Source organism: Camponotus floridanus, unplaced genomic scaffold (genome assembly GCF_003227725.1).
Source record: "Camponotus floridanus strain SB8 unplaced genomic scaffold, Cflo_v7.5 scaffold35, whole genome shotgun sequence".
Classification (NCBI taxonomy): domain Eukaryota; kingdom Metazoa; phylum Arthropoda; class Insecta; order Hymenoptera; family Formicidae; genus Camponotus; species Camponotus floridanus.
The window spans coordinates 1,248,111-1,267,674 of record NW_020229492.1 but is presented as its reverse complement, the minus strand read 5'-3'; the positions used below and the strand labels follow the sequence as shown (position 1 = coordinate 1,267,674).

The window sequence follows — 19,564 nt, the reverse complement described above, 5'->3', positions numbered from 1 at the left end:
CACACACACACACACACACACACACACACACACACACACACATACCGCGACGTAGACACACGCATGGATACAATAGTACAATGCAAATAAATAATATTCGATTTTTTATTGTCAAAGCTATCAATGAAATATTCCCCGTAATAATCTTCGATCACGACACAGAGTATGCCAGAATTCGTGGACAAAATGCAAAGCTTGACTGTGCGTGCCAGAAGAAATAACTCTTTTATTTAAAAATTTGTCCGAAGACTACTTTTGAAATAAAAATAACTTTAAGCTAACGAATGAGTGCTCTACACCAAACAGGCAGTTGAATCAGATATGGTGTACGACAAGAAATTAGTAAAGTCGGATTTTTCGCGCGTAGTAATGAGGATTAATTAGTGATATATCAATTTATAGAGGAAGAAATTTGGCAGACATAAGCAAACTCATCTAACTGTTTCAATTGAATGATTAATAGTGATTATTATTTTGAATTTGCGATTTTAAGTTCAATGAAGTAGATGAATTGAAAGTATATAATTCCCATACTTTCTATAAAAAATATTTTTTATTTATTTATATTTTCAACAAATGTATTTTGTTTAACAAATCTGTTTCTGTTCAAATTTAATGAAATTTCTTATAGTTATGTACTTATAAATATATATGTATATAATATATATATATATATATATATAAATATATATAAATATAAATATATATGTACATAAATATATAATAAATATATTTTAGAAACTGTCAAGGACATCTCTCTGGAAAAATTCGGCGAATTCCAACAACAGTATCGAAATGCAATTCATGAAATAATCGAATTGATAGTTTATAGGTAATTCAATATATGACAGTATAATAAATAATTGTGTGATATATCTATGATGTTACATTAATAATATAGCTATACATTTAAAAAATAGATTGATTATTAAAGTCATGTGAAGCTAAACAACTGTTTATATCAATGATAATATAAATATTGATTTGTTTTAGTTCGTAATTAGCAATTAAAATTTATTGTGTATGCTGCATTAAATATTTTATTTCAAATTGCTTTTAATCATGAAACCATTAAAAAATTAAGGGAAATAAATTGTTTGAGCAAAATTTGTAGATTAAAAAATATTTAGCTGTGATAACAAAATATTTAGCTAAAACAAAAATACAATGTTTTTAGAAAGATCTACATAACTTTTTCTCCTCACACATAGTTTAAAATTTTTTATATATTATCTATAACCTATGTTTATTTAGAGTTAAGATTACTCTATTTCTTCATGATGACTACAAAATAATAACATTTTTATTGATATTATATAACTTAATGAATTTCGGTTTAGAGGATTAAGGCTTTGGTTGTATATTGAATTCATATTCTTATTAACACCACAAGGAAGAAAACAAAAAAAATCTTGAAGATATTGCATGGATTTACAAAAAAGTACGTTATGAGTCATGTTATCTCAAGTCCTTCAAACACTTTTAAAAATTACAATATATCTCGTAATATTAATAACATATTATTAACATTTATAATGTAATATAATATACCACTGCTATTTAATACAAAAATAAATATAGTAATAACTTAGTTAAATATAGTATTTGTGTATATAGGTCATTGCGGAAAGAAAACTTTATCATGAACGTACAGGTAATCGATATTTAAATATTATTAGAGATAATAAAGAGACGGAGGCAAGAGATGTCGAAGTATTCGGAAGTATATAAGAACTCAGAGCTTCTAACTTAAATTCAACTTGACAATCTAAAATTATACTCTATTTACACTAAATATATATGTATAATTACACGAAATGATGCAATACATGTTCACTATCAAAATAAATTATTACTATTTATAAGAAAGTATAAATTTTAAACGAGAACAATGTTATGTAGTTAAAGCGCGATATGCAAATATGATGCTAATATGCCTTGCTTATTTCTAGTTAAAAAAAAACGGCTAGCCATGTTGGACCTTTTAATAGCGGCATCTCGAGAAAGTTCTTTAACTGATTTGGACATAAGAGAGGAAGTCGATACTTTCATGTTTGAAGTACGTGTATGTAATATTTTTTTTTAATTTTTTGTATATTATTTAAAACAATATGATGATCTGATTACAGGGTCATGATACTAGAGCAGTGGGTATAATGTTTGCTTTGTTATTATTAGCTGAAGACAAAGATGTTCAGGTATACTTCAATATCTTATAATATATTATTTATATTGAGATTTTTAATAAAATTACAAATATCAAGTTCTTCTTTACAGTGTATTTTTCTATACATATATTAATATATAAATTCTGGAAAAATTAAAACATCTCAAAACAAATATGAACAATATGTTTTGATTTATTACAAATTTATTTATATTTATGCATATAAAAATATTAAAAATATATTGTAATTATTATTATCGATGACATAGGAACGTGTGAGAGTTGAAGTTAATACCGTGATGCAAGAGAACGGAGGGAAACTTACCATGAAATCATTGCAAAATTTATCATATTTAGAAAGATGTTTAAAAGAAGCGTTACGTTTATATCCCAGCATGTTTTTAATATTACGCAAAACTGCGGAAGATGTAAAATTACGTAATTAATCACTTTATGTCACATAACACGAAGCGTATACTATCGAACGTAAAATTTAGTATAGTATATTACATTTTAAAAATACAATATTACGTACATTTTATTTTTCTAAAAAATTATTATTTTTAAAATTTTGAAATTTTGTAATACTTTTCAGATTCATATGTCGTACCTGCTGGAACAAATATACATCTTAATATTTACGGAGCACACAGAGATCCTAATTTTTGGCCAAATCCAGAAATATTTGATCCTGATAGATTCTTGCCCGAAAACATACGAAATCGTCATCCTTATTCCTACCTATCATTCAGATAGAAGATTAGAATCCCGTAGTTTCATTAGATATTTTGGACTTATGGATTTCAATAACCTTTGTAAAATCATAAAATTTATGTATTATTAATTTCATACAATTATATTAAAATTAATCGAAAAATTCAGTTGTTTTGTCCTCTTTCTTTTATAAATGCAAACCCACTTTATATAATCACTTCAATTGTAATATAATTATATTTATAATTTTTTGTGCTATGTATTCTAAATATATTCATATTCTGCTGTTTCAAATTCATTTTATATAATACATATAATATATATAATATATATAATACATTATCAATAAAATTTTAAATCCAGTTTCGTTTAGTAAATGGATAATCTAACGAAAATAAAATTTAAAACATGAATGAATTTTTGATCGATTTAATTACATAATAGTAAGTAAAAGAATTATAAATGAAACGGAGATATATATGCACCATTTTCTAAATGATCTGATTACTGGGCTGATACTACAGCAGCGAGTATAATGTTTGCTTTGTTATTATTAGCTAAACACAAAGATGTTCAGGTACCTCAATATCTTATGATATATTATTTAAATTGAGATTTTTAATCAAAGTACAAATATCAAGTTTTTGTAAAAAAAAATACTTAAAAAAAAAAATATATATATATATATATGCGTATATATGCACTATAAACACTTCAACAACAATTTTTTTGGCGTGGAAGTGACATCTCGTTTTATTATCATGTTGCTTTCAATATCGATCTTCTGTAATGACACAAACTAGTCGAGTCATTAGATTAATGATATATAAATGATATTTATAAAATAATCCATTTATTCCACGTATTAAAATATTCTGAGTGTATGTAAGATAATTGTATATATATTATCGAGATAAGTATTTGATAAGAAACATTTTATAAACACTAATTAATAAAATTAATGGACGTTTTTCAAAGACGTGTTTTTTTATCCTGCTTAAACATCTTTTTATATTTTAAAAGTTTTTTTATTAAACTTAAAGCATTCTGCACATGTAGCAAAACGCATTTTAATATTATAAATACATTTCACCATAATATTAACCATAATAATAGTAATTATATTACAATGTTTCAATGTTAAATCTATGTAATGTTATTGCAAAATTTCGGTGTTGTATGGGATTATAATCCTTATATTATAAGATAATATTATTTTTAAGCATAATTTTATTTTATTTTACGCAAACTGTCAAAATTGATAGCTGATTTCACAACCGCAAATAACATGAAGCAAGTCACAACGCGCATATCAATATTTAAAAAAAGGAGCAACGATATATTTCGAGACTTTCGACATAATATACCTTTTTTAGAAAGGATTAAAGAAATAGTTGTAATTACTATAAATATAATTATTTTCAGTGCCAACTAAAGTTAAAGTTATTATTACTAGGCACAAGGTTATTATTCTATTCCGAATCACAATTATGACATACATAATAAGAATCGCCATTGGTACAGTTATTATGGGACCAATCCTAACAACATGTTATTTTCGTCCAAGAGCACTTCTCCTCATCTCCTCGCCCCTCCATGACGAACCGGCGCGAAAAGATGTGAAGAAGTGCTCCCCACTTCTCCGGCATTGAAAAGAGAAAGAAACTCATCTTACATCTTTTGTCTTTCTTTTCGTATGCTTAACGCTTACACAATGGATGCTCGGTCTATACTTACTATGTCTATGCTTTCCTGTATAGTACTTTCATATATGTATATATACATATATAGAGCAGACTGGAAGCAAAAGTCACAGCAGTAACAGCATCAAGATACACACGTGCGTACGTGCGTGCGCGCGCGTGTCTATGTGTGAGTTTGTGTCAAGCAAAGTGGAATTATTGAACCGTCGATATATCAAAGCATAAAATTCTGATTATTAATATGCTTTTGAGTTGATAAACGGCTATAAGTATAAGTCTGTGAAATTTACATTATTAGTTCGAGGAGATCTGTTTTACTTACATGTGTATCTGCTTGGAGAAATTTACAATTGCATTTTAAACATTCCAGTGTTTTAGTCATTTTATTCGAAAATTTATCAGGTAATATATTAAATAAAATTTTATAATACTATTGTAAAATCCCAATAATGGTTAATAATAATATAATTATTTTAAAAGCATGATTTTTATATAAATATTTAATAAATTTTTGAAATATCACAAGCTATCAGTTTTGTACGATTTTTATATTTTGTTATAATTTTATTAAATATATATTATAACAAAAGTATTTTTACAGAAATATGTTTAACAATTAGATACACAACAAAACGATAGAATAAACCCTTATAAGAAATCACGATAATTATACAATTTGTATATTATATGAAAACACAATATAATAGAATAATGATTATGATATAAATTAAATAAAGCCAAAAAAATAATTCTTTGTTTATTGATACAATTTGCGAGTGCTTAATTAAATAATTTTGGTTTATTATAAAAAACTCTTTTTATAAAACTATAAAGTATATTTATAGATCTAACAAGGGAAAGCAAGGAAGTGTCCCCCTCCGATTTTGACGAGCTTTTAATATGTTGTTTTCTAGACAAAAGGACACGTATTTTTTTTATACCCATTTAGTGCCCGTACGCGTGTCTAAAACACCTCTTTGAAAAAAATCGGTTTTTTCCTTTCGAGATGAATATTTAAAAAAATATAAGAAATAGAAAAAATTTTCAAATTAAAAATTAAATGGCTTCAAGAGTACTTTACAATAATAACAAAACAATTTTATTTTTTTAATTTTTTAAAATACCTCCACCACTAAATATATTTTTTTTTAATTTTGAAATTTCTTTATTACCAAGTGAAAGGTTATTTTTTTACGAATCCAACTATATATTATTAAATTATGTTTCGAAAAGTCATTTTCCAGAATTAATTATAAACTTCTCTGTAATACACCTATTCGTGTCCATCCATGCGCTCGATTTTTCGCGCATCCTGTTTTTCCATAACAGAAGATAACTAACACGAACATTTATCTATGTAATTATGTTTTTTTCGCGTGCATAACTAAAATAACATTGATATAGTAAATCAAATTTATATTTAATATGCGGTAAGATATTAAAAATTAATCAATTTTTGCGACGTTTTTAACCAATTCAAATTATTAATCTCGCCACTCTTCGGGGTGTTGGTGAGGAGCGTGCGCGAGGGGGGAGCAAAATCGTCGTCAAAAAAAATAACGAAGATCATATACTCGCGCTCCGCGGAATAGGGATGGAGGGCGTTCGCGCGCGAACCGCGGCGGAGCGGAAGTAGTCTCGATATATCGATAAGTTGGGCGCCAGATGCGGTCTTTTACGCATCAATTTCCGCGAAGCACCGAAGAACGCGAAAAGCGTACATCGCCCGTGTTGTCGTATCGCTGTCGTCGCCGCGTGGAATATTCCCGCAAATTATCTCGGGGCGATTTTTTGTGTCTGATTGCGTGGATATCGTCGATTGTTAAATGTGCGTGTGAGCGTCTATTGTATTATATTGTAGTGTGTGCGTTAGAGTATTTGCGTCTTCGTTGCGCTTATTACGCCGGTGAATAGAGCGTAGTAAGTGATAATTTGCGTTTGTCGAATGTGTCGCGGTGCGAAATAATCGCAAAAGCACGACCGAGAGTGAAATCTGAGCTGCTTGCGCGGAAGAAAGACAGATCGTGACGGCCAGTTAAATATAAATAAGCTCAAAATGTATGCATAAAGTGACGCACGAAACTCTAAACTTGTTTAATTTAAGGTGGCACAAGATGAAATAATAAAAATAACAATTATAATAATAATAATAATAATAATAATAATAATAATAAGCAAGTATAAAAAAATACGTGTTCCCAATTTTTGTCTAGAAAACAACATATTAAAAGCTCATCAAAATCGGAGGCGGACACTTCCGTGTTCTTCCTAGTAAGATACTTTCGAACAAAGATTTGCACAGAAATGAATTTTAAGTGGATATTGTGATATAATTGCTTAAGAATTATATACATTCATACAGTTATAACCTACATAAAATTATAATTAAAATGTTAATACTAAAACCAATTTATATGTTAAATATTTGCGACAAGAATTAATATAAGAATTGATATAAAAATAATAATGATCCTATTTATGATACTGTTAATTATTTTACAATAAATTTTCACGAAATTTTATCTTTTACAATAAAAAACAATTGCAAGTAATGATCGAAAAATTTAAAATATTTTTATTGTATTCATAGATTTTTTATTACATAAATAATGAACAAATTAATCATATTGTTTCATGAATCTTTTAGTTAATCATAAATAAAAGTTAATTATAAAAAGAATATACGATTTACATTTCAGTGATCTTTCTATTATTCTTTCTCTCTTTATGTCTCTTTCTATTTAGAATTAACATTTAAAAACAAGATAATTATCAATTCTGTCGGAGAATTTATACCATTTTGTGACACATGTGAAGAATCGAAGAAACAATAAACTGAAAAAGCTTAATTTGACAGTTAAAAATATCAACGTTAAGGAACAATGTTTATAAATATATTGTTATTATTCATATTTATTTTATCGATATATTACTACTACGCACATTATGGAAGAAAAGGACGACTTCTTCATCTCATACCGGGACTTCCGAGCGTTCCGATTTTTGGTCACTCACACCTAGCCCAACTTTCAGCAGGCAAGTACAACATTTCTACTCTATTTGCATTAATTGACAAATGACTCGTCATTCATGCATATATTCAAGCAAAAATATTAAATTTATAAATTTTTGCTCTAAATGTATACCAAGATTATTACATGCAGATTACATATCTGAGCATTTCTTTTTGAAATAACCATTTGTTATTAATTTTTTTTATTATTTGTCTGTTCCCATAATTAAAATACGTTAATATTAAAAATAACAATAAAATTAGTCTCGCTAAAATTTTTGAATCGATAATAAAAGATTAAATCAAAATTAGCAAATTAGAGACACCCCGTGTAGAAAATTTTTAGAGCTAGTACATGAAACTATTGGTCCTGATAAGAATAATATAGGGATGCCATAGAAAAGGTTATCCTATCATCATCAATAATGGGGCGTTATTAAATATTACTAAGGACATATAATAAAAAAACTAATAACTATCCGATGTTTAATTTATAGTTTAATTTTAGGTTAGGTTTTATTAAATTATTTTATTATATAATTTTGAAACTCAAGCTTTATTGAAAATAATTAAAAAGGCACTTATAAAGATTTTTTAACTGTGCCCCATTTTTAAAATGAAAAATTCATGTAATACTAATTTATAAAAAACTCAAAAGAAGTTAATAATATTGAAATAAAATAAACAAAGTTAAAGGCTCCTCTAAATTAACAAATCAAAATGAATAGTGAAAGGCAGTAAAGAGCCAACGCAGTTGTAGGGCGTGGATAAAATAATTTCCAAAACAGCAATTCAATTTTAACAATCCATTCGTTTTATTCCAAACGTTTCGGACTCAATTCGAGCCTTCTTCAATGATTATGCATGCATGGTCTATAGGAGCGACGCGACTTCGTCAAGGCTGATCCATCCGAGAAAGCCCGATGCAAAAAGCCCTCTCAGCGGTACAAAGCGCGAAGGGCGATACATCACTCGGACAAGAGACGGACCAGCAGAAACGACACGAAATAAACGACACGCTAACAGTTGAATGACAGCTATCATTTATATTTTTTGCGAAAGGAGCCCTAGAGCTCCAAAAATTAATCGCAGACGTTTAATTTTTTTTTATATTAAATTCTCAGTGTGTAGGTGCGCGGCGAATGCTTTTCCCCTACCCAATCACTTCTTCGCCGCGCGCCGCCATTATGTTACAATAAGACCGTCACGCACTTCTAGCCACGTGCATTGACCGATTTTTTAACTTAATTTTTCGTTAATTATTGCGAATATCGCAAAATAGTATAGTATCTTTCTTTTTATATTTGAGCCAATCCGCCTTCACACTTCGGGACTGCAAAAATGTTCCTGACATTCTGTATATCGTAGAAGACAGAATAAATATCCATGAAGAAATGAATATCAATTGCAAACAATATAAAATTTTCTTATGCGGTTCTGATAGTGTTTCCTGATAATATTTCTCTATCAGGCCCTAAAGCGCCATTTGTTACAAGCCATGTAGGGTCCAAGTGTTCTATACCTAGTAAAGACCAATTAATTTTAAGGCATATTAATCAGGTCCTTTTTAAAACCTTATTACTTTTTCTACAAGAGACAGCACAATAAATAATTAGAGCTCAAGAAAGAGACAATACTTCCTTCCTTTTGATTACTCTATATATTTTAAAATAAATTTAAATAAATAATAATAAATTACATTAACAAAAATGAATGTTTCAGATAATCTTTTGGAATTTAACACATTGGCACATTACATGCGTTCTAATCTAGGGTAAAGGGCAAATATTTTTATAATTCAATGCATTACACACTTATATAACATACTGTAATGCATATTATTAACATTGCGCTGAAGAGGAATCAAGGCCGCAGCACACACTTTTGCATAAGCGCATAACCATAAGCATAAGAAAATTGATTGGTTCATTTTCTTATGCATATACTTGGGGACCAATCAATTTCCTTATGCTTATGGTTATGCGCTTATGCAAAAGTGTGTGCTGCGGCCTTCATAGGCGTTCGCTTTTTGTTATTATAATGTGTATTATTTTATAAATATAGAAATAGTTATTTTTGTATTACATATTTAAAAATAACAAATACTTGACTTTTTGCTTTGGGATTTAAAAAAATTTTATACAATAATACGTAAACTTAAATATAATAAAAATTATATGTAAACTTAATAATGTATTTTTCTCGCTTTTGCTGCGGCAAAAACAATTATGTTATTAAAATCAGTCTCATGAGGTATGTCATTTTCTATCGACATCATTGCTATGCTCGATAGTCTTTCATGCAATATACAAGAACGAAGATAGTTTTTAATTAATTTTAATTTTGGAAAACTCCTTTCTGAAAAAGCAATCGTTACTGGTAGAGTTAGCAATATACGAAGTGCTATATATATATTTGGATAAACTGAACTGAATTTGGTTTTAAACAGGTATTTTAATACATCAAACAGACAATTTTGTTCATTATCAGAAATTATATAAATTAATGATCTTAATTTTTCCAATAGTTCTAATCCACTTATATCAGAGTCACTTTCATCTTGTAATATAATGTACAGGTCGTTACAGTTTTTTTCAGTATTTCCTCAGATAAATTTTTAATATTACAAAAACTATATAAAAACCCAAAATTGTCTCTAAAATTATATAATTGATATAATTTGAATCAATAATAAAGTTCAATAAATGATTATATGGCCTTGTCAATGATTAAAAGGAAATATTCCATGCGAATTTTTCCTCCTCTGAGGCTATTATTTCATCAGCACATTTATAATCAAACGTTTTGTAACAGCAATCCTTTTTTGAGGAAAATAAGGTATTATGCTACTCTCTGCTGCAATATTTTTTGCAATTCGCACACTTTCGTCGCAATCGTACAGTAGTTCTAAAAGTTGATAGTTTGTTGAATAGAGCCTTTAGAAGTAATATTGCGACATCTATTTGCATACTTTTTTGTTGCAACAATTTAATCACTCTGCTCACTTCTACAAATAATTCGTATCATATAACGGTTGATGTTATAAATTGATAAGATTTAATTTCTTTCAACAAAGATTGTGTTCCAGTAGCAACTTTTGCGTCTTTAGATTCGCTTAAAATTTCTTCAAATGTTTTTATAAGTTCTTTAACTTGAAACCGTACAGCTTTTACATTTTCTGTCCGGCATTCCCATTTAGTTTCAGATCATGATTTCGGTGTAAACTTTAAATGTAAATATTTTTCGCAATATCGTATCTATAGTTAGAAGCTGACAGAAAAATGTATATGCGTTGAATAACTCTAAAAAATGTAATAGCCTTGGGAGAAACACTAGCAATATCGAAAAGTACGAGATTTAAATTATGGCAACCACATGGAGTAAAAATAGTGCTCTTTAATTTTCTCATAATATTTGTTACTGAACACAAGATCTGTGTTCTTTCATATATGCCCGGTTATCATATCCTTGTCCTCTACAATTTTTTAAATCAAGTCCAAGATCTGTTAGATGTTCTTTTAAGGTTTGTGTTAATCCTAATCCGCTACTGTCTTTGACAACCAAAAAACTTGTAAAACTTTGACAAATTTGTACTTCGTCTTCATGTGCATAAACGTAACGTATTATGCAGGATAGTTGCTCCTCATAGAAAGTATCAGGTGTGCAAGGATTAAAAAATATTTGGCAGCCCTTACACGATCAGTCGCTGTATTACTAATTTAATTTCCCATCAATGATATTAATTCATTCTGTATATCTTTGCTGAGATAATAAACTTTATTTTTTACTTCATTGACATGTTCCATCAAAACAGGATCGTATCGAGACATAAGTTCAATTAATCCTAAGAAATTCCCATTCCATTATTTTTTGTGAAAAGCACGTCAGATAAATCCCTTAAGGCCATATTACGCTCGGATAGGTATTAGATAATAGATATTATTCTTTCTAAAATATTACTATATACTCCATTTTTGTTTTTCTTGGATAAATAATTTTTCAGACACGTGAATAATATTATTTTTGTTTATAAGTCCTTTGCGTGCGTCATTCCACATATCCATCGATTTAAAATGTACTTTAGACAATTCATGCTGCTTTAATCACTCTGATGTGTGCTGCCAGTCATTAAACCCATTGGTTTCATGTTAACCTAAACCAGTTCGAAATAACTTGCTTGAGAAACAAAAAATACGATTTTTCTGTTTATAAATATATTGACCATGTCCTATCAATTAGTTCTCCATTGCTCATTTTTCTGTTATAATATATCTTAGAAAAGAATCTGTTTTTGTCATTTTTTGGATAGTAATGTAGGTAATGTCTTTCAAGACCTTTTTTTATTAAAATTGTTTTCTGAGATTGAGTTAGACATAATGGCCAGATACCTATATCTTTAAGTTTTTTATAATCGACAGCACTTGTACTTTCTTCCTTAGCGTTTATTGTCTTAAAATAAAAATGTATATAACACGTGTGTGAATGAAAGTTAATATATAAATAATGAAATAAATAAATTAACCTATTATTATTCTTAAATCTAGTGCAAACAGCACTAATTTTTTTGATATACTCACAGTTCCTATACTTAGATTATGTTCAATATTATATTCAAAACTAATATAATCCTGAAAATTCTTATTTTCATTTGTCCTTTCAACTATTTTACATGAATGTTGTGGACTTGTACCAGATATTTCTTCATTACGTTCATTCTCTAATGTATTTTCAATTTTTAAAAATTTGTGCATGGCATCTTTTTATAAGCGATAATTACACGAGATTATTTTATTTCGTTCTAGATAAATTTCGTAGTTTTGTCATAAAAACATAATGCCAAAAATTTCATGCAGCAATATATAAAGTTTCATGTAATGGTAATACAATGTATTGTTGTCAATTGTAGTGTTAAACAATTAATTAATACTACAATTGACAACAATATATTGTAACACATGTCTTTAATCGTATTTGACCTATGGTATTTTTTGATTTACCATATTGATTTTTTCAGAAGATAGTTCATATTATCTGAAAGCAGACTTCTAGATAGGCGTTATTAACGCTGGTACAAATTCCAACAAAAGGAGTTTACAGACTCTGGATTTAACACATTGGCACATTACAGTACTATAATATGAGGAATTATTTAAAATAATGTAAAATATACCAGATATCTGCGAGATATAATTTAACATTAGCTACACAACGTTATTTTTCGTTATCTTTCGTTAGAAGACAGTTCGTTATATTTTTATAATTTAATGCGTTATCGCATTGAACTGAGGAGGGATCAAAAGATCATTCAAAACGTTCGCTTTTGTGTGTCAGTGTAATTATATTTAATTTGAAATATACGAATAATTAGAAGGAAAGAAATGCTATTTCTTTCTTGCTCTCCAACTATTGCGCTGTGTCTCTAAATTTGCCAATATTGAATTAATATTTAATTATTATTATTCAAAATAATTTTCAATTTTATTCAAATTTAATTAATTATAATTTATTTAATTTAATTTTTGTATGGATATTTAATATATTTTTTAGTATTATTTGTATGGATACTTAATATATTTTTTAGTGGAACAATGGAAAAAAATGTGTATGCTATGTGATAAGTATTATCCTATTTCAAAGGTATGGGCATTTCACATATTTGTTGTGTCCATCCGTCATCCAGATGATTTGGAGGTAATAAAGAAATTTCTGACAAGATTTAATTCTCTATAGACATTACTTTAGCTAGAGATTAGGTAATCTTGTATTTCACAAGAAGATTTTTGTTAAAAATATTCTTAAAATATTCCTTAAAAACATAAAAAAAATCAATACAGACCTCTATACAGATTAGATTAAAATATGAGATACAATTAGTAAATTATTTGTGCATCTGAGATTGAATGCTACTAAATAGATGTTTCCGATGATTTTAGAAAATATTAAACAGCACTAAGCACATCGATAAAAGTCCTGGATATAATATACTACATCCCTGGTTGGGCACAGGTCTCCTCACCAGTACAGGTACCATAATAATGTTAACATATAAAAACGTACAAACATTATTACAGTTTGTTATCGTGTATTATTGGGAGTATTCTAGTTTAGCGGAAAGAATGATTTTTTTGCATATTTTGCAAATATTTGGTATGAAAAATATGTCTGCAAGAAGATTTAGCTCGATTCACAAAATTGATAAAGTCATAGCACCTGGTAAGGAGCGATTTCCGCCGCGCGCTCAGCATTCCGGCTGCGTGGTGCACAATAGAGCATTGTGTCGGCATTTATATTTTGGTTAGGTTCGGCTAATGAATTGTTGGAACGTTGTTTAGAAGAAACACAAAATAATAATTAAAGCTTTTTAAATGAATTGATTTGGATTTTTGCTCCAAAACATCTTCATTCTGGGGCAAAGATTGAAGTGGAAACTTTTCTAGTAGTTATTATCTTCAATGCAGGATTTATATTTTGTAAGTTATGAACTTTTTTATAATATTTTTGCTCATGTTTTATAATATTTTCGTAATTGACATTGATAAGAACCTGGATTAAGCCGAAACGTTTGTCGATCGATTTTCTATTTAAATTATTATAATTTAATGTAAATTATTGATAATAATTACATATTTTTTTATTTTTATGCTCGTACATGGGCGTTTGGTTTTTAGCCTTCTGCAATTTGTTTTTGATTGATATAAAGATTTAATTACAAAATAATAATTAAATTCAAGTTAATACTTTCAACACTTAGCGTAGAAATTTCATAAAAAAATACATTTAAGTAGTAATAAAGTATTATAAAAGAATTTTGCGAAAGAAAAAAAATAAATGTAGAATAATATTGTTATTTAATAATATCCAATAAACAAATATTAAATTAATTGTAATAGAGACACTATAATATATATAATATAAGTCTTATATTCTATTATTTGTATTTTATCATATAATTTTATCTTGTTTTTGTTTCAGGCGTTAAATGGCAAACACGGCGAAAGATGTTAACTCCTGCATTCCATTTTAATATATTAAATCAGTTTGTTGATATCTTTATCAAGGAAGGTGATTGCATGACAAAATCTTTGAAGGATGTCGGAGGGACAGTTGTGAAGGATTTATTACCATTTATTAGTGAATATACGCTAAACGCAATATGCGGTAATAATCTAAATGACTATAACTTAAGAAAAGAATTTGTTTCTACACGAAGTATCACATGCACACACACACACACACACACACATACTGCGAGACGTAGACACACGCATGCACAATGGTACAATGCAAATAAATAATATTCGAATTTTTATTGTCAAAGCTATCAATGAAATATTCACCGTAATAATCTTCGATCACATGCCAGTATTCGTGGACAAAATGCACAGCTTGACTGTGCGTGCCAGAAGAAATAACTTTTTTATTTAAAAATTTGTCCGCACACTACTTTTAAAATAAAAATAACTTTAAGCTAACGAATATGTGCTCTAGGCCAGATATATGCCCTTTAGGCAGTTGAATCAGATATGGTGTACGACATTATATTAGTAAAGTCAGATTTTTCGCGCGTAGTAATGACGATTAATTAGTGATGTATCAATTTATAGAGGAAGGAATTTGGCAGACATAAGTAAACTCATCTAACTGTTTCAATTAAATGATTAATAGTGATTATTATTTTGAATTTGCGATTTTAAGTTCAATGAAGTAGATGAGTTGAAAGTATATAATTCCCATATTTTCTATAAAAAATATTTTTTATTTATTTATATTTTTAACAAATGTGTTTTGTTTAACAAATCTTTTTCTGTTCAAATTTAATGAAATTTCTTATAATTATGTACTTATAAATATATATGTATGTGGGTATCGCTAATCGTAAAAAATTTTGTAAAAAAAAAGTTTTTTTTTTATTTTCATGTGTAAGCGTACATCTTTTTATCTATATTAGATACGTTATTAAGTAATTTAATACGAATAACGCTCATTGCGTGTACACGGAAAACCCGATGTATTTTTCAATATCGTACGGCGTGCTTGAGGTTAGGTTGAGCTGTTCACTATTTTAAGTTTTCTTTTTAATTTTTTTAGACCCATACAGCGCACAGATTGCATACACATTGCAGCAGTCTTTCACCGCAATATTGCAACATTGCAGATTTACTGCAAAATGTTGCTGCACCATTGCTGTGAGATTGCAGCAACATTAAAAAATGTCGACTTTTAGGAATATTGCAATGTAAGATTGTAGTAATGTTACGATGCAATGTATTTGTAATATTAAAATGCGTTTTGGTACAAATGCAGACCGTTTTAAATTTCATAAATAAACTTCGAAAAGATTAAGAAAATGTTTTAAAAAAATAGGAAAAAAAATTTCCTTTTAAAAAAATTTCACGCTTTTAAAAAATATTTATTAATGTTTTATATTAATAAATTTATTAGTAATTAGTTTTTTATCTATACATGTTTTCTTATTAAATTTTTATCTCAATAATATACATACAATTATTTTACATACCTTCGACACCAAAATTTTAATACGTGCAATAAATTAACTATTTTTTATTTATCCATTCAGTGAAGAAAAGTCTGTTTAATATTCTGAATCCCAACGAAAGATCTAGATTATTAAATAAATTATTTGTTCAATAATTTAGATCCCTTATTAAAATTTAGAATATTAAATAAATCAAGTCAATTAATTAGAAATTAAATCGATTCAAGACAAGAAATATAATTACTGCATTAGTCTTTTGTAGACCTTATATCCACTTTAGACGAAAATTCGAATACGAGTTAGTTAAGTCTGGTGCCGTCGTAGCGGCAAGTAAAGAAACACATGTTATACATTTTCTTTATGTTAAAGTGTTGCTGCAATATTGCCAAAGTAATATTACAAAATAATATCTCTGCAATACTTTTGCAGCATTACACTGCAATGTGCAATGTTGTAACATTGCAGCAATGTTGATGCAAACTTCTATGCTATATGAGAACCGTTGGAATCAAAATTATTCACATGTTCTCTATTCCATTTATTTTATTTTCAATCGTTTTTTCAGTGATATCATTTAGAATTATGTTCTCTTATTAAATAAATTGTATCCAAATAGCGTTATTGAAATATGCATAGTTTTCATAAAATCTTTAATAATATCGTAAAACTGTGTGCGCCTACTCCTGTGATTTATGCGTAATTTAATTAATTGTTCCCGTTTAAAAAGTAGTATTTAAACGCACTTCTAGCAGAGGAAAAAGTTGTCTTTACTGGCATGGACAATCATACTGTACATTTTATGTGCACGATTTCTGAAAACTCTGTATAGTAAATATATTTTAGAAACTGCCATGGGCGTCTCTCTGGAAAAATTCGGCGAATTCCAACATCAGTATCGAAATGCAATGCATGAAATAATCGAATTGATAATTTATAGGTAATTCAATATATGACAGAATAATAAATAATTGTGTACATATCTATGATGCTTCATTATAATAATATAGCTATACATTTAAAACAATAGATTGATTATTAAAGTCATGTGAAGATGAAGAACTGTTTATATAAATGTTAATATAAATATTGATTTGTTTAAGCCCGTAATTAGCAATTAAAATGTATTGTGTATGCTGCATTAAATATTTTATTTCAAATTGCTTTTAATCATGAAACCATTAAAAAATTAAGGGAAATAAATTGTTTGAACAAAATTTGTAGATTAAAAAATATTTAGCTGTGATAACAAAATATTTAGCTAAAACAAAAATACAATGTTTTTAGAAAGATCTACATAACTTTTTTTCCTCGCACATAGTTTAAAATTTTTTATATATTATCTATAACCTATGATTATTTAGAGTTAAGATTACTCTATTTCTTCATGATGACTTTACAAAATAATAACATTTTTATTGATATTATATAACTTAATGAATTTCGGTTTAGAGGATTAAGGCTTTGGTTGTATATTGAATTCATATTCTTATTAACAACACAAGGAAGAAAACAAAAAAAAATCTTGAAGATATTACATGGATTTACAGAAAAAGTACGTTATGAGTCATGTTATCACAAGTCCTTCAAACACTTTTAAAAAGTATAATAAATCTCGTAATATTAATAACATATTATTAATATTTATAATGTAATACAATATGCCACTGCTATTTAATACAAAAATTAATATAGTATTTGTGTATAGGTCATTGCGGAAAGAAAACTTTATCATGAACGTACAGGTAATCGACACTTAAAGAATCTTGGAGATAATAAAGAGACGGAGGCAGAAGATGTCGAAGTATTTGGAAGTATGTGAGAACTCAGAACTTCTAACTTAAATTCGACTTTACAATCTAAAATTATAAATTATACTCTATTTACACTAAATATATATTTATAATTACACGAAATGATGCAATACATGTTCACTATAAAAATAAATTATTACTATTTATAAAAAAGTTTAAATTTTAAACGAGAACAATGTTATGTAGTTAAAGCGCGACATGCAAATATGATGATAATATGCCTTGCTTATTTCTAGTTAAAAAAAAACGGCTAGCCATGTTGCACCTTTTAATAGCGGCATCTCGAGAAAGTTCTTTAACTGATTTGGACATAAGAGAGGAAGTCGATACTTTCATGTTTGAAGTACATATATGTAATATTTTTTTTCAATTTTTTGTACATATTATTTAAACAATATGACGGTCTGATTACAGGGTCATGATACTACAGCAGCGGGTATAATGTTTGCTTTGTTATTATTAGCTGAACACAAAGATGTTCAGGTATATTTCAATATCTTATAATATATTATTTATATTGAGATTTTTAATAAAATTACAAATATCAAGTTTTTCTTTACAGTATATTTTTCTATACATATATCAATATATAAATTCCAGAAAAATTAAAACATCTCAAAACAAATATGAACAATATGTTTTGATTTATTACAAATTTATTTATATTTATGCATATAAAAATATTAAAAATATATTTTAATTATTATTATCGATGACATAGGAACGTGTGAGAGTTGAAGTTAATACCGTGATGCAAGAGAACGGAGGGAAACTTAACATGAAATCATTGCAAAATTTATCATATTTAGAAAGATGTTTAAAAGAAGCGTTACGTTTATATCCCAGCGTGTTTTTAATATTACGCAAAACTACGGAAGATGTAAAATTACGTAATTAATCATTTTATGTCACATAACACGAAACATATAGTATCGAACGTAAAATTTAGTATAGTACATTACATTTTAAAAATAAAATATTATGTACATTTTATTTTTCTAAAAAATTATTATTTTTTAAATTTTGAACTTTTATTTTCAATTTTGAAATTTTTTAATACTTTTCAGATTCATATGTCGTACCTGCTGGAACAAACTTACATCTTAATATTTACGGAGTACACAGAGATCCTAATTTTTGGCCAAATCCAGAAATATTTGATCCTGATAGATTTTTGCCCGAAAACATACGAAATCGTCATCCTTATTCCTACATACCATTCAGCGCAGGACCAAGAAATTGCATAGGTGAATTGGTTGGGATTTTCATTTTTCTTCATGCTAATAGTTTTTGAGAGACTTTGAATTTTGTATATTATTAGGTCAACGATTCGGTCTGTTGGAATTGAAGGCTATTATAGCTCCTTTGGTATACAATTTTTATTTGGAGCCCGTTAAGAATTTAAAGGATATTGAACTGAGGGTCGATTTAATACTTCGTCCTTCTCATCCGGTTCATATGAGATTTATCCCCATCAAATGCAAATAGCCGTTTAAAACTATCGTAAATACTACATGAGTGTAAAATGTGTAAATTGCGAGAAAATCGCTATATATATTATATATATGCAATTGTAAACAAAATACGCATTGTATATGAACATTATATTTAATTATAAAAATATGGAGATGGATATTGTTTGCATCTTTCTTAATACCC

General features: G+C 27.7%; 2 protein-coding genes across 2 annotated transcripts; both read left to right on the top strand.

Annotated features, from left to right (window-relative positions):
- The first annotated feature begins 1,939 nt into the window (after positions 1-1,939).
- On the top strand, positions 1,940-2,932 carry LOC112638689 (cytochrome P450 4C1-like). Its single transcript, XM_025410817.1, has 4 exons — positions 1,940-2,059; positions 2,130-2,198; positions 2,437-2,605; positions 2,763-2,932. Exons 1-4 carry the CDS (start codon positions 1,973-1,975, stop codon positions 2,921-2,923), a joined length of 486 nt encoding a protein of 161 aa, XP_025266602.1. The 5' UTR covers positions 1,940-1,972; the 3' UTR covers positions 2,924-2,932.
- A 4,421-nt stretch (positions 2,933-7,353) lies between these two features.
- Positions 7,354-19,528, top strand: LOC105257361 (cytochrome P450 4C1). Its single transcript, XM_025410816.1, has 12 exons — positions 7,354-7,620; positions 13,179-13,288; positions 13,531-13,621; positions 14,570-14,755; positions 16,938-17,031; positions 17,544-17,646; positions 17,800-17,905; positions 18,142-18,248; positions 18,320-18,388; positions 18,627-18,795; positions 18,973-19,152; positions 19,227-19,528. The coding sequence occupies exons 1-12, from the start codon at positions 7,467-7,469 to the stop codon at positions 19,391-19,393; spliced, it is 1,536 nt and encodes a 511-aa protein (XP_025266601.1). The 5' UTR covers positions 7,354-7,466; the 3' UTR covers positions 19,394-19,528.
- Positions 19,529-19,564: the final 36 nt, after the last annotated feature.